The sequence below is a fragment of the Alternaria viburni genome, assembly GCF_023758015.1.
Source record: "Alternaria viburni strain BMP 2772 chromosome Unknown scaffold_2, whole genome shotgun sequence".
Taxonomy (NCBI): Eukaryota; Fungi; Ascomycota; class Dothideomycetes; order Pleosporales; family Pleosporaceae; genus Alternaria; species Alternaria viburni.
Window position 1 is genome coordinate 881,864 of NW_026055771.1, and position 19,517 is coordinate 901,380.

At 51.0% G+C, this 19,517-nt stretch overlaps 8 protein-coding genes across 8 annotated transcripts; 4 read left to right on the forward strand and 4 right to left on the reverse strand.

The window, feature by feature from the left end:
- Positions 1–1,207: 1,207 nt before the first annotated feature.
- On the reverse strand, positions 1,208–2,010 carry J4E79_001228 (uncharacterized protein; the record flags this gene model as incomplete). Its single annotated transcript, XM_049350138.1, has 2 exons — positions 1,208–1,945; positions 2,002–2,010. 2 exons carry the CDS (start codon positions 2,008–2,010, stop codon positions 1,208–1,210), a joined length of 747 nt encoding a protein of 248 aa, XP_049215297.1.
- A 1,219-nt stretch (positions 2,011–3,229) lies between these two features.
- On the reverse strand, positions 3,230–4,462 carry J4E79_001229 (uncharacterized protein; the record flags this gene model as incomplete). Its single annotated transcript, XM_049350139.1, has 1 exon — positions 3,230–4,462. One exon carries the CDS (start codon positions 4,460–4,462, stop codon positions 3,230–3,232), a length of 1,233 nt encoding a protein of 410 aa, XP_049215298.1.
- A 2,107-nt stretch (positions 4,463–6,569) lies between these two features.
- J4E79_001230 (uncharacterized protein) lies at positions 6,570–8,224 on the forward strand (the record flags this gene model as incomplete). The annotated part of the gene is made up of 3 exons (XM_049350140.1): positions 6,570–7,544; positions 7,594–7,841; positions 7,888–8,224. 3 exons carry the CDS (start codon positions 6,570–6,572, stop codon positions 8,222–8,224), a joined length of 1,560 nt encoding a protein of 519 aa, XP_049215299.1.
- Positions 8,225–8,514: 290 nt separating this feature from the next.
- Positions 8,515–9,755, forward strand: J4E79_001231 (uncharacterized protein; the record flags this gene model as incomplete). Its single annotated transcript, XM_049350141.1, has 3 exons — positions 8,515–8,724; positions 8,775–9,059; positions 9,123–9,755. 3 exons carry the CDS (start codon positions 8,515–8,517, stop codon positions 9,753–9,755), a joined length of 1,128 nt encoding a protein of 375 aa, XP_049215300.1.
- A 632-nt stretch (positions 9,756–10,387) lies between these two features.
- J4E79_001232 (uncharacterized protein) lies at positions 10,388–11,245 on the forward strand (the record flags this gene model as incomplete). Its single annotated transcript, XM_049350142.1, has 1 exon — positions 10,388–11,245. One exon carries the CDS (start codon positions 10,388–10,390, stop codon positions 11,243–11,245), a length of 858 nt encoding a protein of 285 aa, XP_049215301.1.
- An 806-nt stretch (positions 11,246–12,051) lies between these two features.
- Positions 12,052–13,649, reverse strand: J4E79_001233 (uncharacterized protein; the record flags this gene model as incomplete). Its single annotated transcript, XM_049350143.1, has 3 exons — positions 12,052–12,194; positions 12,243–13,455; positions 13,503–13,649. 3 exons carry the CDS (start codon positions 13,647–13,649, stop codon positions 12,052–12,054), a joined length of 1,503 nt encoding a protein of 500 aa, XP_049215302.1.
- Positions 13,650–13,958: 309 nt separating this feature from the next.
- Positions 13,959–15,044, reverse strand: J4E79_001234 (uncharacterized protein; the record flags this gene model as incomplete). The annotated part of the gene is made up of 3 exons (XM_049350144.1): positions 13,959–14,577; positions 14,627–14,919; positions 14,979–15,044. 3 exons carry the CDS (start codon positions 15,042–15,044, stop codon positions 13,959–13,961), a joined length of 978 nt encoding a protein of 325 aa, XP_049215303.1.
- A 1,714-nt stretch (positions 15,045–16,758) lies between these two features.
- Positions 16,759–18,797, forward strand: J4E79_001235 (uncharacterized protein; the record flags this gene model as incomplete). The annotated part of the gene is made up of 2 exons (XM_049350145.1): positions 16,759–17,237; positions 17,288–18,797. The coding sequence occupies 2 exons, from the start codon at positions 16,759–16,761 to the stop codon at positions 18,795–18,797; spliced, it is 1,989 nt and encodes a 662-aa protein (XP_049215304.1).
- Positions 18,798–19,517: the final 720 nt, after the last annotated feature.

Genomic DNA, 19,517 nt, shown 5'->3' on the forward strand with positions numbered 1-19,517 from the left:
AGAGATCATAAGCAACGTGTAGATGAGGACGAATGCCGTGCAGGGTATGACATTGGTGGCTTTAGATGAAGCAAAAGCTTCGTGTAAGGAGCTGTCGACGAGATAGGAAGGAGGCTTCACTAAGCATGTCTTGGCTACAGCGGAAGAAGGCAGCGCCCAGATGCCAAGGTGCAGATCCTAGGATACAGATAACTGCTGTTCCTGGAACAAAGATAACAGCTGCTGTTGTTGAACGTTTGGCCAGGCAATGGGATTATCGTATGCAGCTATTCAGTGGGTTGTGACCATATTGTCTCGTGGATGTGCCGGCCAACGAGCCTTGTTGGGTGTTGCGCTGCGCAGAGAGCGCAGGCACACAGGGACAGATGACGGACGGCCTGTTTTGCCGAGGCAGGTGAGCATGCACCCCATCAGAGGCCAAAGTTAAACAGGTGCTTTGAAGTATAACCTGCCCATCCAAGCTCAAGTTCTCATGCTGCGAAGGCAATGTAACCTTCTTAGCTTTTTTGGTATAAGATCATTTTTCTTCGCGGGGATGCGTGTCGGGTTTTCCACTGAATGGAGTGCTTGTGAGGCTCAAGCGGCTACAGGCGGGGGCGGCTGCATCGCGTGATTCGGCTGGAAAATTCGCGTGAGAGCTATTTACTTGCGTCGATACAACAAGCTCGTTAATGTCAGCAATAAGCAGACAAGCATTAACAATAGGGCTGATGGATGAGCGCGCCGGGCCGTAGGGTGTTGGGGCTGGTGTTGGGGCTCTGGCCAGTGCCACGGTGGCCGTTCAAATTTGCTTACTTGCATGCACGTGAGCAGCAGAGATTGACCTCGCGCGAATGCAGCGCTAGAGATCTGGGATGGCAAAGGCAAATGTTCGATGTTCGGGATATTTCGCGATGGAGTTTGCAGTTCACGATGGGTCTCAAGTGGGGAGGAGCGGGGCAGCGTTGGGCCGTCACCCGAGCCTGGAACGCCTGCCCACTGAACGGCGCGGGGCCCACCATTGCGTCACCAAACAAAACAATCAACACAGCAGAGGAAGCGGCAGATAGCAGGTAGCTGTTGAGAATGGGACTGTGTCCACTAAATCTTCATTACTGAATCTATGTAGTCATTGATGTCGTGAATCTGATCGTAAGCTCACCCGCAATGGCGGGGAGACAGGGTGAAATGTTCCTCTTCCTCGGCTCCCCAGTGTCGGACCAAGCACTTACAACTTGGCCTCGACCTTCTTCAGGCACTCTGGGAACTCCTTCCAGTCGTACATGATGGCCGCGCACTTGGTCTCCTCGGTGAGGAGCTTGGCCATCTGTTCCATCTTCTCCTTGCCCTCCTCGATGCCGTAGATGCCAACGTAGCCGATGCAAGGAATGCCAGCGCGCATGGCAGCAGTGGCACCGCTCTTGCTGTCTTCGACGGTGATAGCCTCGGAGGGCTTGACACCGAGCTGCTCAGCAGCGTATAGGTAGATCTTGGGGTCGGGCTTGGATGAAGGGGGGTCGAGTGAGGTGGCGGCGGAGTAGACGTGCTCGGGAGGGAAGAAGTGGGCGATGCCGGCCTTCTCGATGGAGGCGACGACACGGCTCTTGGCGGAAGTAGAGACGACGGACATGGGGTAGCCCTGCTCCTTGAGCTTGTTGAGCTGCTCAGTCACACCGGGGCACTCGACGGCCTTCTGGCTGAGCTTGAGGGTCACGGCTCCGAGTTCTTGCGCGACAAAGTCCTCCATCTCGGCGTCGTCCATCTTGAAGTTGTGCTTCTTCTGCAGGCCATTGAGCATGCCGCGGAAGTTGTGGCCGACAAAGTCCTCGAGCAATGACTCGGCTGTGTAGCGGTCGGAGATGTTGTGCTTCTCGAGGACCTGGTTGGTGAGGTCGGCGCAGGCCTCGAACGCGAAACGCTCAGACTGGACGAGCGTGTTGTCGCAGTCGAGCATGATGTACTTCGCCTATGCACGTGTTAGCGGGGTACTGGCGGGGTACATGTTAGCACAGGAACGCGTACCTTGCCCATGGTTGCGGTTGTGTAGTGTGTAGTAGTTGGGTGGATAGGAGTAGTAGTGGTGTCGATCGACGTGCAAGAAAGGGGTTTGGTAGAGAGAAGTGGAGAATTGGAGTGAGAAGTTGTAGAAGCTGGGGGTTTTGTTGAGAGAGAGAGGAGTAAATAGAGTAGTAGCGCCTGCCAGGTGTCAGGGGAGGGCGGTGCAGCAGCGGAGGCGCGTTTACGTCATTGGCTGACCGAGTGGAGCGTGCCCGGTCTATTGGGCGGACGAACGTCGCGGTCGCAGCTTCTCTCACCACTTTCTTTCACCTCGGACCCACTTTACTTCCTTAGCGGATCGCGGGGTCGTTTGGCAACAACCTTGTCGACAACCTAACAATGCGCATTTCGCCTTGTGTTCTGTCATGTCTTTTACCATGAGTACTGTACTTTCTTCGCGCTCGTCTCACCGCCTACGATTTACTTTAGGTTGCGAGCTACTGCATTGAATGACATGTTGCCGCAAGCCCACGTCTTGTCCAACCTACCATCGCGCTGACCACCTCACCCCGCATAGAGGATTCCAGAACCCAAGACGGTATGCGGTGTGCATAGTAAGTAGTTCCTGCATATAGGCAGTGATGGGCTTGCATCCCCGCCCATGTCTCACTGCAGCCTCACCACTTGGGTGTGATCGAGTGGCGCATGTGATGACGATCTGGACAAGATGCTATCACTCCAGGGCTTGATGCAAGTTCTGGTGTGAGTTCTTGCGCGGGCCTGGCGATTGTACGTACCAGGTTCCTGGTACGCATGCCACGTCTCACGTGGTGTCTATAGAGCTGCGCAAGACAACTCGTGTCGTCAGAGGAACTCATTTGTGAAATCATCTGTCGACCGCGTCATACTACGATGATGAAATACGATATGCACTTTTCTCTAATGAAACCTGCTCGCCAAACTTCTACACAAGACCCTTGACCAGATTGTTGCTCATCAGGACCAGAAGATCGTGTTAACATCACTCGCTGCTGTATGGCACATGTGTGGATGATCTAGTATGGTTCGAGTAGTTAGCCCAAGGTGAGAACACCACGACATGGAATGAGACGAACAGTACAGGATCAAACGTAACTATGTAGAATTCGTTATACTTTTCGCTCAACATGCTCAACGCCAGTGATGCCTTATTATACAAGTAGACTAATCGTAACACTCTTCAGGGTTCCAGGCGAGAATACTTCTGACAACCTTATTTCTTCGAGTCCTCCTTCGCCTTCTCGGCCAACTTTGACGCTTCATCTCCCTTCTTCTGGAGGATGCTGGAGATCTCTGAGACTGTGTCTCGGAAGAGCTTCTGAGCCTCATCGCCGTGCTTCTGGGCAACATCCTGGAGCTGGCTCAACTTGGGCATGATCTGGTCGCCTCCAGGGATCTGCTTGAGGTATTGTTCGTAGTCACCGAAACCAGCATCCTTAGCCTTGTTGGCAGCGCTCTTGACGTATGACTCGAGGTCACCTGTGTCGCCTTTCTCGACAGCAGACTTGACGCGCTCGTACAGCTCTTGTACGTTTCCGCCCTTGAGCGCATCTGCGTTCTCCTCCACAATCTTCTTGACCTGAGGGTTCTTGTCAAGGTAGGGCTTAGCCTGCTCCATACCCTTGTCCCAGGCCTCGTCACCCATCTTCTTAAGCTTGTCAACCTTTTCTTGTACGATGCTGCGGATCTTTTCGATGTTGGATGCGCTCACGCCGGTCTTGACGACGTCGCTGATTTGCTTCCATGTTCTATCGACCTCCTTCTTGGCCTCAGGACCATACTTGTCGCCGTACTCCTTGAGCTTGTCGATGTTACCGCCGACCTTCTCCTTGAGTTGAGGGTGGTTGTCCATGATCTGCTGCGACGCGTCGCCAGCGAGATCTGCGATGCGGCTCATGTGCTTGGTAATGACGTCCCAAGTCTTGTGTGCGGTAACAAGGCTCATGTCGCCATTGCCGAGGACCTGGCGCATTTCATCGTATGCTTCGGTGACGATTTGGTCGACCTCCTTGCCGTGCTTTGCGCGAATGGCATCGAGGTCATCGAATGCAGAATCAACGTAGCCCTTGGCACCGGGGATGAAGGCTGCGTAGCTCTGCGCGGCGTTGCGTAGCCATTGCAGCGCCTCGTTGGGTTCAGGTGTCTGCTCCTTGATCTTCTGTGTAGCTGAGCTGACGTAGCCTTTGGCAGTCTTGGAAGCCACCACAACGTCACGGGCGCCTGATTGCCTGTAGAAGATGTAGCCGACGGTGACTGCAGCAAGGGCACCAGAAGCGGCACCGATGGCGGCATGTGAGCCGGCGCCCGCGTTGCCGGAGGTTGCTGACTCGGTGGACTGGAAGCGGGGCTTCTGGGCGCGGAACTGAGGGTTGGCTACCCGCGCAGCTGGGCGGCGAGCACACCGTGCTGCAAAGCGCGCATTCTGAGTTGCTTGTCTCGAGAACATGGTTTGGTATGAAGGTGATTGTGTAGTCAATGAATTTGAGAAAGAGACCTGAATGCAATTGATAAGGCCTGGGGTATCTTGCAAGAAAGCAGTGTGTGATAGAGGAAAGTTCGACAAGGGATCCAGAGCTTTAAGCAGCTGCAAGCAAACTGCATGCTCACCAAGAATGACGTCGCCATGATGATGCGCAGCGCTAAGCCCTATACAGCCCGCTAAGCCTGCAAGGGCCGACAAAGCCGACGAACCCACCCAGCGTCATTGGTCTGTCATCGCACTATGAATTTAAGCTTAACCTCCCCACGATTTCCCATGTGAGCGTGAGCGGGAACAGGTTTCTGTAAATGTCACAAGTGCGCCATGTGCTAACTATGACTGTCGTCTCGTCGCTGCCTGTGCCACTACAGAAGCAGGCCGGTATCGTCGCGATGCGTGGGACATTCATCGTCGCTCATGAGCTGGGCTTCTACCCCTCAGACATGGTCGCACACCTTATACAAAAAACTGAACATGTCTGTAGACTACATTGACCTATAACCTTGCAAAGTAGGTGACCTAACGTCAACGTAGGCTCCAGGCTGTTCATCTTTTCCTTAGGTTGGCGTGCACAGACACACATCGGACTCCTTCATTTGGTTCTGCCGTCAATGTTGTCTGTTATGAATTATGCTCTGCGAAAGAGAAGGCAATACACATTAACGGTGAACCATGGCCTGTAGTAAAAACAGACCAGGTCGTTAGTCTTGTCAAGACTCTAAGCTCCTTCGCTAATTACTACTACTACTACTACATCTATTCTAGCCTATTCTAATCTTAATATTTAAGTATATAAGCTATTTTTTTTCTTTTATAAAGTAAAACTATAGTTTAGTTAATAGTACTTTAAGTATATATTTTTATAAACTATAAAGCTTTTTTAGCTATATTATAATTATATAAGTAGTAGCTAGTATAAAGATAATATACTAAACTAATCTTTTTTTTATTATATTACTTTAATTATAACTTTTACTAATTATACTATTTTACTAATTAATAATAATATTACTAATAGTACTATAATAAACTAGCTATTAACTTTAAAAAAGCTAAAAAAAATTAAGTAGCTAATACTTACTTATAATTAACTTAAACTTAGCTTAAGTTAAAAAAATAAAGTTATACTTATATATATTTATACTAAAGTATAAAGTAGCTTTTAAAAAAGTATATACTAACTTAAAAGCTACTTACTAAGCTAATAGTATAGCTTTTTATAACTTATATTACTTTATTATTTTTTAAGTATACTTAAAAAAATTTAAAATAGTTAAAAATAAACTTAATAAGAGTTTAAGTAACTATAAGAAGTAATATACTAACTTTAGTAGTATATTAGCTATATACTAAAGACTTTATAATTTAGTAAAAAAAAAAAATAGTAGTAAGAATATAACTATAAGTGCTTTTATATAACTAGGTTCTAGCTCTTAGCTAAAACAGGGTTCTTTGCTAATGCCGCTGGCGCTATACATACTGAGAAGGGCTCACATCGAGCTACACCTACAAATATGCTTGCAAAGTGTACATATTTGCTTGGCTTTTCAATCCACACAATAAGTGGTTTTCAGATGCACTCAACACGCGTAATACGGGCCTGGGCGAGAACCTTGGCTGCAGAGTCTCGAGCTCCAGAATCGGGAAAACGAAAGCTGCCAGGCCGTGAATATGCCGTATGACGTTATGCGTAACGATACAGAGAAGAACGGATGAAGTGGAGCCTCTGAAAAACTGTGGGATTCTGATTCTGATCCTGCAAAGACCGCAATGTGAAGTCACAGGTTTCGATGCCGCGGCGGTTGGTGGGGAAAGGGGATGACGTAAGTTCGGTTCATCCTGACGCGATAGTGTCGCGCGGCTTAGCCAGCCACCTTTTGCTTTCACACAACCACAGCATTGGGTATTAGTTGCTCTAGCTCAGACAGCACCAGACAATAAAGAATTGCGACTCCTGCGGCCCAAAAAGGACCGGACGCGTCCTACACACATCACGTTGACGCGTGTGACGCGTGACAACCTCGGCAAAAGCGACGATTGGCTCATCAAACCTCTGAAACTCGAGAACGCGACAATGACACCCTCAGAGACTGCGCCTCTACTCCGCCAAGAATCCACGACATCGTATGCCCCGGACGAAGAACACGATGACGTTACGGCGACGCGAAACACCTTTGCTCGCAATCTTGGTGCGCTGGATGGGTTCGCGCTGCTGATAAGCATCGTCATCGGCTCGGGAGTATTTTCGTCGCCTGGGCCTATCGATGCGAACGTTCCGTCACCGGGTGCTGGACTCCTCGTATGGCTAGTCGGTGGAGTTTTAGCATGGACAGGTGCTTTGACAATGGCTGAACTAGGTACCGCATTCCCTGGAGAAGGCGGAATCCAGCCTTATCTCACCTACATCTATGGCGACGTCTTTGGATACATGGCTGCTTGGTCTTGGGTGGTGGCAACCATGCCTGCTACCCTTGCTATTCTCAGCATAGTATTTGTGGAGTCCATTTACTCCAGTTTGGGCGTGAACGAACCAGATCCGCCTCTCACCCACAAGCTATTGTCTCTACTTGTCTTAGTATTTGTAACGACGTTGAACTCCATTAGCACCAAGACAAGTACTCGGCTGTCTAGTTTCTTCGTCGCCATAAAGCTGCTTACCATTTTTCTCCTTATCGTATCTGGTTTAGTGGTCGTCTTTGTCTTTGTCGGAAAGAGTAAGGACCTTGGAGGTCGCGATTGGCATCAAAACAATTGGTTCTCTCCAAGAGACACGATACTGCCCGATGGGTCGAAATTCGATTGGACGAAAGTGACTACGTGGGAGTCACTCGGCTTTTACAGTACAGCGTTGTACGGAGCTTTGTGGGCGTATTCCGGCTGGGACAAGGCGAATTACGTCGCGGCAGAATTGCGTCAACCCAGTCGCCAACTACCACTTTCCATCAATACCGCTATACCCACAATCATACTATGCTATGTCGCCGCCAACGCTGTCTACTACGTTCTTCTCCCTTGGAAGGTAGTGTCGACAACAGATGCTGCTGCTGTGGTAAGTCCTTCAGAGTCATGTATAACACCTTTATACTGATATGTCTTAGACGGCTGTTACCCACTTCCTCGGCAAGGGAGTAGCTTACTTCGCTACCGCGCTCATATGTCTCGTCATTGCAGGCTCCGCCCTAGGAAACTCCTTCGTGGCTGGTAGGATGACCGTCGCAGCATCTAACAACAATTGGTTCCCGCAAATTCTGGGCACAGTCGGTCGCGTCGGTACTCTGAAGGTGACTAAACGCGCTGATTCGAGCGAGGCAGCTGACACGGCTATGGATGATGGAGAGTCACCAATGTATGTAGGCCGTCACGTCCGATCATCTCCTGCTAACAACTGCTAGCAATGCTCTCATACTCAACACCGTTCTCTCAGCGGTATACATTCTGCTCGGAAACATGCGCATCTTGCTTACTCTCAATGGCCTTGCTGAGTATGCTTTCTTCTTCCTCACGGTTCTTGGTGCCATCATTTTGCGATTCCGTGAGCCCGATCTACCGCGACCCGTGAAGCCGTTCATCCTCATCCCTATACTGTTCGCCATAATCAGTGGTTTCGTCGTAGTCAGAGGCGCTGTATTTGCACCGATTCAGGCAGCGATCCTTGTAGGAATATGGCTTTGCGGTCTTGTATTTTACTTCAGCCGGCTATGGGTGCTAAAGAAGAGGGCTGGAAGATGAGGTGGGGGCGATATAACATGTACATATTCTTGCCACGCATGCTCATTATAGCACCACATGAGGAGCAGGTCCCATCGCGTCTCACGCGAAGCGCGTGTGGCTTGATTGCACTAGTGGAGGTTGATAGCTTGCGCCGTCATTCATCCGAACCCCGCCCGTTCCGAGGTAACTCATTAGCGCCAGCCACATCTGTGTACCAGCTGCACATCGCAACATCTGCCCAATATGATGATGGCCTCTATCAAGCATCAGCGTATTTCTACATCATTTCAGACATCGTAGTCGCTGCCATGGTCGTGCGTCCCTACTTTACACCTGACAAGCAGGTGCTGCCATTCGAAAGGGTGATCGCACTCGAACGCATTGACAACTGGACATTCCGCTCCATCGTCAAAGCCTACTCCCCGACTGGTGGTGAAAATGGGACGTACGGCGGCCACGTGTTTGCGCAAGCCGCATGGGCTGCTGCACAGACTGTCGCAGAAGGATTTCTCATACATGTAAGCTTTAGCGACAGTTCTGCTCCAACCACAACTGAACAAAATGCTAGAACATTACCGGGTGGTTTGTACTAGGGGGCAAGCCTGATGAACACTACACCTATCGTGTGCGAAAGATTCGAGACGGTTACAATTATTGCACACGAAATGTGACCGTAAGCCAGGTTGCAGCCGACGGAGATATGTTTACCTGTACCTGCTCCTTCAAACGCAAAGAAAGCTCACCGTTCGACATGCAAGAGTCTGTTGACCTGAAAGAGGTGTATCGCGACGCACTAGAAGGCAAAGAAGACGAGCCAATGGAGCATGCGGCTGCTCCAAGCAATGATTCCGAGGTAATTCTACTTGTACGAAGTGGATGTGAGACATTTACTAACTTCGTACTCCTACCTCTGCAGCATTTCCGGGAAACTTACCTTCCAGCTCATCCCGACCACTTTAACCCCATCGCCGGCTTGCACATCCGCAAGGCTGACATGTCGAAGTACAATCAGAGTCGGCATCCACTCGATCGCAAGCAACTGACCTTCTACACGCTACGCGGTGCACTTCCATTACCAACCGCAACATATCCACCTCCCTCGGGATCCGAGCAGAAGCTCACATTGACACGAGAGGCTAACATGCACGCCTGTGCACACTTGTACGCATCGGATCGTAACTCGCTATTCATTGTGCCAAACCATCTCGACCGGCCTCGGGGTTACAAACGCATGGCGTCGCTGTCTCACAGCGTCATCTTCCATGTCGGCATCAAGGACCTCATCATGCCTAATGAATCGCGGATAGATCATCCGAACGCCGACAGGACATTGTGGGAAGATGGTCCGCTACCACTCTGTAATCTGGAGGGGTATAAGGGCGGCGATAAGGACGGACGAAAATGGTTTGTGCAAGAAGCATGGCTTACTCGAGCTACGGGAGGCAGAGCACTACATAATAGCCGTATGTGGGACTATGAGAGTGGTGTGCATGTTGCGACGACCTTTCAGGATGGATTGATTAGGTTCAAAGAGGATGCAAAGATCTGACATTAGCTGTAAGCATACGCCCTGGAAAGTCTTGGTTTAGTCCGCGTCATCCCAAGACTGACAGTACAGACTTCAAATACTTCTTCATCTTGAAAAGTGCCCAGTTATTGCTTTCTTCTTGAAGTACTCGCTTTGTACTCTGAGAGGTACAATAGCGAAGTAAATGCGGTGACTTTCCGTGGATAGATGGGTAAGCCTGTTTAGCGTTAAACGACTCATCGTCACCCTTGTGTCTGCTTAATACAGCTAGAGCAACGACGGGGCGTACTACGCCCATCTCTAGTCTATGTTGCCTAAGAAGCGCGCAATAACTCAAGTTGCAGTCGGCGACTTCATTTAGGCCCCAGGGTGCATGTGAAAGCCTCTGAGCCCGAGTCCAAAGGAAACGCAGACACTTTTCAACGAACTCCAACCGAGCATCTTGTATCAATTCGGTCAAACAAGAAACATGAGGAATTTCAGGCTTACTTCTCGTTACGCGCATTCTCGTCTACCCCCGCACCAGCCACAATCCTTCCTTCTTGGTCTTTTCGTCCGCCGTAAGCCGTATATAAGCACCTTGCTAACCTAGCATCATGCTAGTATCTAATGCATAGTATCACTCGAAATACAATAGTAAAGATTTCATCATCATGAGCCAACCCAACATGAACTCCAGCGAGATGTTCGAGATGCTTGCTTCGACCTACGAGGCTGCAACCGGTGGCTGCACCCGCGAAGTTGCCATGCACCTCATCGAAATGTTGCCCGCAGTCGATTCCAACTCCGTCGTTCTGGACAATGCGTGTGGAAATGGTATCGCTGCGCAAGAGCTTTTGTACAAATACCCAGACACTCCGCTCAAGGCAGCCTGTGTCGATAATGCAAAACCGATGGTCGATCTAGCACGCCGCGCCTTTCCAGCTACAACTTCCGCGGCAACTTTATCCTTCGAAGTGATGGACGGAGTCAATCTGACATTCCCCGACGAGAGGTTTACGCACTCCATCACCAACATGGGCATCATGTTCTTCTCTGACGGAGAAAAGGGTGCGGCGGAGATCTATCGCACTCTCAAGCCAGGAGGGACGGCTGTTGTCACTACCTGGAAGTCTACAGGCCATATGGCTATAGTACACGAAGCGCAGAAAGCCGTCAAACCACACGACCCACTATTCCGCTGGCCTATCGCAGATGCGTGGTTCGAAGCTTTGCATGTGAAGAAGATCATGGAAGGTGCTGGATTCAAAGACGTTGAGATGCACGAGAAGACCGTATATTATGCATCGAAGACTGCGGAGGAGACTTGCGGCTACATGCTCGGTATGTGGAAGAACATGGGACCAAAGTGGACCGATGAAGAGAACGAGGAGTTCGCGAAGCAGTTGAACCTTGCTGGAAAGAAGGCAGCGGTGAAGACCCAGAGGCCTTTGAATGGGAAGAAGGGTGCGGATGTGGTCGAGGTGGAGGGTTTTCCCTGTGTGGCGGCCGTCGCTGTTGCGAAAAAGTGAGATATACCAACATTTGAGGTGCAATACAATAGCTTGTTCAACTCTATAAGCTATGATGTCTTCAAGAAGCCTTCTATGCAACGACTTGCGTGCTGATTCGAGTTCGACCCAACGTGATAAGACGCGAAGTGACTGCGCAAGCTCTATGACAGCGCAACGTATATATGCACTATATAAAATTACAAACAAAGTCTCAATAGCATCTAGATCAATACCAGAGTACAAAAAGCAAAGCCTCCTTCTATCTAAATAGGAAGAGAGTGGGTGGGAGGGTGTCAGAGCATGGGCTTAGTGACCAACGCTCATGGGCGCCCAAAACACTAAAAAAAATGTATCCTGGAGTATCTGACAATGCCAGACGAATGCTGAACAGAGTGGGACTCGAACCCACGCCACTATTAGATGTTAGGATTTAAATTGCGTGCGTTATTAGGACATAACTAACCTTTCGTGACCAGGAATATATGTTAAGAGTAACCTTAACCTGGCGCCATAACCAGCTCGGCCATCTGTCCTTCTCTAGGAATTGATGGAACAATCGCGAAATTGTTATTGTATAACCCAATCGATCAACGTGGTGGGGTGGGGTGTGAGGGGTAAGAAAACTTTGCATCAGCGGGCGGCGGGGCCGGCGACATCGGTAACAACACTGAAAGGCAGACTACGATTCATAATCATGCAAGTGTAGTCATTGAATTGGTTGGAATGGTAATGCACGCTGTGTTCAATCCAAATTCCATTTCATTCGCTCGCAAAACTTGAAACTTGGAACAATGAATGACCCACGTAACCAACACACCCTACCTTTACAGCTTGCTCTTCAGACTCAGCTGCTCTGGCCGCCACATTTCGTTTAGCAGACGCGTCGCATTAACCATCTCAGGCCTGCACTGATCCAGTGATGTTATGCCCAACAAGCGCATACCAGTCTGCAGCTCATCCGCAAGAACTGTCGCATGTCAGTATATTACCCTGGTTAAAACACGACCAAACTTACTGTCAACGCATCTCTCGACGCCCTTGGACCCATACGCTCCAAGCGCGTATAGGAAGGGTCTTCCTACGCCTACGGCTGTTGCACCCAGACACAACGCTTTTAGCACGTCGTTTCCATCTCTCAGACCGCCATCGAGGAAGACCTCTAGTTTTCCCAAGACTTCCGGGCAGTACGTTCGAATCTCCAGCAGCGTCATGAGCGCACTGGGTGCTGTGTGCAATTGCCTGCCACCATGGTTGCTTAGCAGAATCCCATCACAGCCATACTCCATCGCAAGCTTCGCGTCATCCGCACACTGCACGCCCTTCAGCACGATTGGGCCATCCCACTCCTTGCGAATCCACTCGAGATCTTCCCAGGTCGTATGTGGGCTCAACTGACCCTGAACTGGCCGTCCGCCCATAGCGGGCGCGAAAGCGTTGTCGCCGCCGGTCTCCCATTCCGCTGTACTTTCTTCTGCGAGCCCGACTGCTAGCGCCTCCTCAGCCTGGAGATAGCGATCCGCTGTTCGCTTTCCAAGAACGGGTGTGTCGACTGTTATCCAGAGGCCATTATAACCGCAGCGCTTGACGATGCGCATAAGTTCGATGGCCTTATTGCGGTCGACAGGCATGTAGTATTGGTAAAACAATTGCGTTGTGCTGTTGTTACCAAGCCTCTGCTGCTCATCTTTGTAGCTCTGCATGATCTGCTCGCTGCTCTTCGAACTTGCAGTACTGACGACTTTGTGGATGCCCTTGCGCACTGCGCCCCGGATCATTTCTGGCTCGGCAGCTTCGTGGATGGCGCCCATTGTTCCCATAGGCGAGATGTAGAATGGGTATGGCGAGCTGTGTCCGAAGATCTTGCGGCGCGTGTCTACATCGCCGACGTTGCGCATCACACGCGGACGGAAGTTGATGCGCCCCCAGTCATCTATGTTGCCTCTGATCGACGCGCCAGTGTTCGCAGAACCCGACGCGTAGACGTACGACTTGTGAGGCATGACAGCCTTTGCCGCTGCCTCAAAGTCGGTCGTGGAGACGCAAAGGCTCACATGTGGGATTTCCTTGGAGTTTGGATCGGTGTCAGACGGCTTCGTCGACTCTTCGCTCTTGATCTGGCGTAGCTGACCAAACGTGTTGGGGTCGACGGGACCGAGGAAGGCATCTTTAGGCAGATAATCCTCCAGATAACTCAACGGGTGGTATTTCTTGAACTCTTCTGTCGCATCCTGTCTAACATCAGCTCTTGATCTTTGAGCCGCGCCATTGTACTCACCGACCCGGCATTCTTCAAGATGATCGGTGCGCCACCTGGGTGGTCCGCCAGGAAGTTGGTCACATCATACGCTTTTGAATCCAGCACTATCCAGCAATCCTTCTTGCTGCTGTGCTTTGCTACTTCAGCTCCATTGATCCGCGACATTGTTCAGATATCTGCGATGCCCAGTGTCGGTGGAGATACCGTCTTATGGCTCGGCCAACCGCGGGCCAGGCAATTGAGATTGAGGGGAAGTCGCCGAATCGGGTATACCGCGCCCCAAGATCCGGAAACAAGACCGGCAGCGAGCGCGGGTCAGCTGCGGCCGAACGCCGCCCAACAGCGGACTCATTTCACATCGCAAATTCGTTTCTTCAACAAACGTGCACTTAGGAAAATCGTTGGATCAAAGCTATACTCATAGCACAACTCGCCATGTATGTAATGTTCTTGCTGACCCAACACACCTCCAACCTAAATGATTTGTGCGGGACTTGTCGCAGGCTTGTCGTTAGCGACATTTGGATCATCCGAGATTGTTTTGCTAATATGCGAGCGCTCTTTCGTGTCTACCATCCATTCCACTGTCTTGTTGATGCCGTGACCTTCGCCTGTGATGTGCTGCTCATCGCTTCTTGCGTCGTCATCCCGCCCCCTCTTCTTTTGCCAACCGCTCTTCATCTCGAACTGTTCATGGTGAACGCTCACCATGTCCAAATCATCATATCCACTTTTCGTCCCGTAATGTGACCTCGCTCGCCTAGCAGCAACATCCGAGTGGTTCCCATAGGCGTCGTATGAGTTCTTGTTCGCGATCGAGCGCTCAAATGAAGGACGGAGCCAGGGTATGAAGCGTGACAGTATGTATTTGATGGTTGGCCCCGAGGTTCCAATGATAGCGACACTAGACTCGATTGCAGAGTAGGACGCTTTGACACTGTAGCTTTTCGTTTTGCCTTTGAAAGCGTCGATGAGCCAAACGAATCGCACGGCGCCGATTGCTATTACGATGAGACCGAGAGAGAGAAACGATACTGTAACAATCTTGCGCTTGAGTGGCATTTGCAAGTCCCAGATTATCCATGTCGGAATCCTGGTGCAATGTCAGCATCGGTTGTTTGGTGCATGCGAGAAAGTCTTACAGAAGAACTAGGACATCAGTGATAAGTACGATCGAGATGTTGGCCAGGATGTAATCTAGAGGATCGTAGCAACCCCCAATCAGGTCGGGTTGCCAGTTCTTCGCTATCGGCCAGCAGGGTATTGCAGCAAGTATCGTGAAAGCAACGATGAAAACGGTGTTGATCGCTTGGAGGCCGAGGATACACCGCTTGATCCAAACATTGTTTGAACGAAGTTTGTAAAGCGTCCACAAGAACGATGCTTTGACGAAGCCGATACATGGTGAGTACACGAGGCTCAACGCATACTTAAGCTGTGAATAAGTCCCTCAGTATATGGGTAAGTTGCAGCACACACGTTTTACAAACGTACCTTGAACGCATTGAGGAAGTCGATTGCTGGATACGGAACATCTTCATCGTGGTAACCGGTGTACATCGCGACACAAACTCCATAAGCGTCAGGCATTCGAACATTCCAAGGTCGTCATGTGCCCAGGTGGACAAGAGTCTTACATTTGTGGGTAATCACGCTATTGGACAATGCCAGAGCCCACGCGATGGCGATCAGAACGTCGTCTGCAAAGATATCAGCATAGACCAGCCACTGTAGCCACGTGCTCATACCTCCGCCAAGGATATGGTCTTGCCACTTCCTCCAAAATCGAACCATAAGCACCGCAAGAGCAAGTCCTGGGAAGAGGTATAATAATGTGATGAGCGTAGGTTGAAGTCCTGGATCAACACCAGACATGTCTGGTGTAGGAAAAGCGGGTACTGCCATGATGGGAATTCAGATTGGCGTTCAATTCGAAAACAACTCGATCGAAGTCACACGAAAAGTGATACTCGTGAAGTCTTTATATGACCCGCGGACCTGGCAGCGTTCAACATCGAGACCATGTTCGAATAGAATTCAGCCCGCTCAACAGCATGCCGAGGATGTTGCGTTCCTTCCCCAAGATACTGGTAACTCTGCAAACCTGAAAACTATCTGGGTAAACGAGTCTCGCACATGGAAGCGAAGATTTCATCTCCTGTGTTGCGCGCCACGTCCCGTCCCTTGCGAACCAATCATATAGCAAGTGTGAAGTGACAAAACCGTCGTTCGTCCGAAAAGGACACCCAAGGCGATGGAACCGACGTGGAAGCATATGCAAGACGGCTAGTCCTGATGGAACATACTTTGCGCAGCCGCGGAGCTATCCGACAGGGACACAGCCTCCGAGAATGTGAGTACCTCGAAACTCTTTGGAGACTCGGCTTTGAAGACCCTTGCATATTGTGGCTCCAATCAATCCTCCTCACGGGATGGCAAAATCCTCCAATAATCCCTAGGACAGCCTGCAAAGATCTCTATCGGCAACGCCTCCACCACATTTATCTAGCCTTGGAGACAAATGTGTAGCGCAGTATGTGAGCATCTTCACAGTTCATAGAGACCCAGGGCCTAGTAGAAGCCATACAAATTGATTAGGGTTCCGTTCAAGGTGTTGAGGCATAGCTATAGGATTCGCTCTACACATGCAGAGCCCTGTCTAGTACGATGCTCGGCAGGTGCCCCACTAGCTGCCAGATCCGGAATCTTCTCCAGGAACCGACGCACGGTGCATCCGCTCCAAAGCAGAGGCGGATGCGCGGGACGCCTCCTTAGCGGTCCGTACCTCGATATAACGGCTGGTGAAGCCTGTTCGAATGTCCATCGCTCAATGGTGTGATCGCCGCGGAACAACTAACCGCGACTCAGCCAACGTGACATGTTCATGGTCTTGAAAGTCTAGACCCTCTTCGCTCCTTAATAAAAAGCGCATGAGCTGTACGGATGAGGCGTGGGCGCGAGATTGGAATTACCATCCTTCGCGTCTTCGATTTCTCTGGGCGGGTGCACAGGATTAAATCCCATACCAACTTTAGACTCTAGACGAGATGGCCTCGCCGTATCTCACCCCACTTTTTCATGCCGATGCTCAAGTGGGAAGACAGTCCCCGAGTGAGCGGCAGATGGGCTCGACCAAGATTACTGATGCGCCGCCACCTGTGCGTTATGAGGAAATTCGTATAAAACCTTGCGTTCGGTACAGGAACGTGGCAGCCAAGGACTTTTCATCCAGCCGCTACTACCCCCGTTTCAACTGCAGGGTTCCTCTTCCAACATGTTGGCGAGGTCCATAACGTTCTCTTTGGCCTATGCCGGTTTCACGGCGGCACAGAGCGCCACACTCGCATCTTCCGTCCCACCTGCTGCCGAGACTCTCGCTACCTATGTCACGCCTGCCAACCTCGCTCTTTTTGGAGTCGAAGCCGTACAGCTGACTGACGATGTTGTCTCCTCGATGCAACAGAGCGCAGAGCTTGCTGAGTATGCTTCCCTCTTCGAGTTTGAGGACAGCGCCAATTCAAGCTTGTCTACGCGTACTCGCCGTGCGCGACGATCACTCCGATGCAAGACGATGCCTGGCGATCTTCTGTATCCAGGAAAGCTTTTGTGGGGGGTGTTCGACCTCCTACTCGGTGGTGCTTTAGAGAAGATCGTACCTATTGGCTCTTCTTGCTACAAGACGTCCGAGTACAACAACTACGACGCCGCAAAGTGCGCAGACCTCGTCGAGAATTTCGATTCGGAGGAGATTTAGTAAGTGATAATACTTGTGAGCACAATGGCACTTAGACTGACAGGAGTAGCTACAACGACAATGGTGCGCTGATGAATCCCCTGTGGTATGGAATGACATGCCCCATTCCTACTACAGGCAATTTCGCCAATGGCACTTGCACTCAGGGAGGATACTCGGAATACGCAGTGAAAGTTAGCAGCGTTGCGCAGATTCAGCTGGCTGTCAACTTTGCTCGTACCCTGAACCTTCGCTTGGTTGTGCGCAACACTGGACATGATTATAACGGTCGCTCGGTTGGCAAGGGGGCGCTCAGCATCTGGACTCATGGCCTCAAGGAGATCAAGTATGTCAAAGACTACAAAAGCTCCACGTACAACGGACCAGTCTTCAAAGTCGGCGCGGGCGTTCAAGGCTTCGAGCTCTATGAGGCTGCCGATAAGTATGGTGTCTCCGCCATCGCCGGTATCTGTCCGACCGTCGGTGTAACTGGTGGCTACTCCACGGGCGGTGGCCATAGTCCCCTGATGCAGCTGTTTGGTGTCGGCTCAGATCAGATCATCGCTCTCGAAGTTGTCCTTGCCAGCGGCCGGTTCGTTACCGTTACTCCGGAGATCAACGGTGATCTGTATTGGGCTATGCTTGGCGGCGGTGGCGGTACCTACGGCGTGATCACCTCTGCTGTAGTGAAGGTCCACCGCAAGGTTCCAGTCACTCAGTCCTCCTGGACCATCATGACATCCGAGACTGTTACTGCCGAAAAGTTCTGGGAGGCGTTTAGGTTCTTCTTCGACAACATGCCCGCCTACAACCGCGCGAAAACATACTCTTACTTCTCGCTCATGAAGCTCGCACCAGGCACGTATATGTGGTCGATGGGTCCTTTCTTTGCCACGGACAAGACTGTCGAGGAGTACGAGGCTCTCATCAAGCCCTTTTACGAAAAGTGCGCCTCACTTGGTATTGAGCTCAATCCCAAGACAACCTACCACGACAGCTTCTACCCTGCCTACAAGGCCACATTCGGTACATTCAACTATCATATTGGTGCCGCTACCGGTATTGCGTCGAACCGTTTGTTGACATCCGACAATTGGGAGAACGCTGAGATACGCAACCAAACGATGGTCGCTATCCAGCACGTCGTCGAGACCGCCGTCATGATCAACATGTACCATCAGCGCCCCGTCGAACAGGACAACAAGGACATCAACTCCGTCAATCCAGCGTTCCGAAACGAAGAGAGCCAGATGGTCATCATAAATTCGGTCGCTGAGGAAACCGCCGCGGGATGGCAGGCGGCCGTCGAAAAGATCACCACTCAGGTCATGGCTCCTCTTCGTGAAGTGTCGCCCACTGGCGGCGCGTATGGAAATGAGGCCGACATCGCCGAGCCCAACTGGCAGCAATCTTTCTGGGGCTCAAATTACCCGAGGCTCCAGCAGATCAAAAAGAAGTATGACCCTGACATGCTCTTCTACGTGCACCACGGGGTTGGTACTGAGGGCTGGGCCATCGATGATAATGGTATCATCGGCGCCGGTGTCCAATCGACGGACGGTCCATTGTGTCGCGTATAGTCGGGCTGTAGCTCTGTTCGTCGATCCTGTAGATAGTGCAATGCGAATGCGATAGCATCAATGGGAGTGCCCTTGATGCGACGTTCCAGGCGCTGACTGTGTACGCGTCACCTGTGCCGCATGGCGCCTACGACGACGCTCCTCGACTCATCTGATGGTGAGCTTCCCGTGTGCCAAGGACTTGATGCGACGAAAGAAAAACGTTGTTTCGAGTTCTCGGCAGTTGTCAGCTGCTTGGGCAGCCGCGGATGAATTTGACAACCGGACTTTGTGGTCAAGAGGGTCCATCATGGCTCTGAGGAGAAGCCGTCGACAAGATTCTATAATTCTCCGTGCTTCACAATGCGATGTGACAAGATAGCGGAAAATGGACCGCGGATTCCGCTCTTTTACGTGTCCGAAGGATTTACCGGTGGGAACTTCTGGGGGGCTGTGCGACACTTATGCTGCAAACGCGGAGTGCGGCCGCGTGCCCGTCCTTTAGCCCTGTCACCTGGTAGACGCTCTTCTAGAAGGTCGAGAGCGGAGGGAAAGTCGATGCGACATGCATAACCATGTCTCGTCGCACGTCCGCACCTATGAGGAGTCGAGACGTGCAGGGAGCCTTGCGGGCGTGTTGCAAGTCATGGTGAGGGCCAGAGTGTCAGGAAAGTGTGTCGGCAGAACATCAGGGCAGGTCTACCCGATTACTCAACCGCGTTCAGTCTGTCACCGCGACAG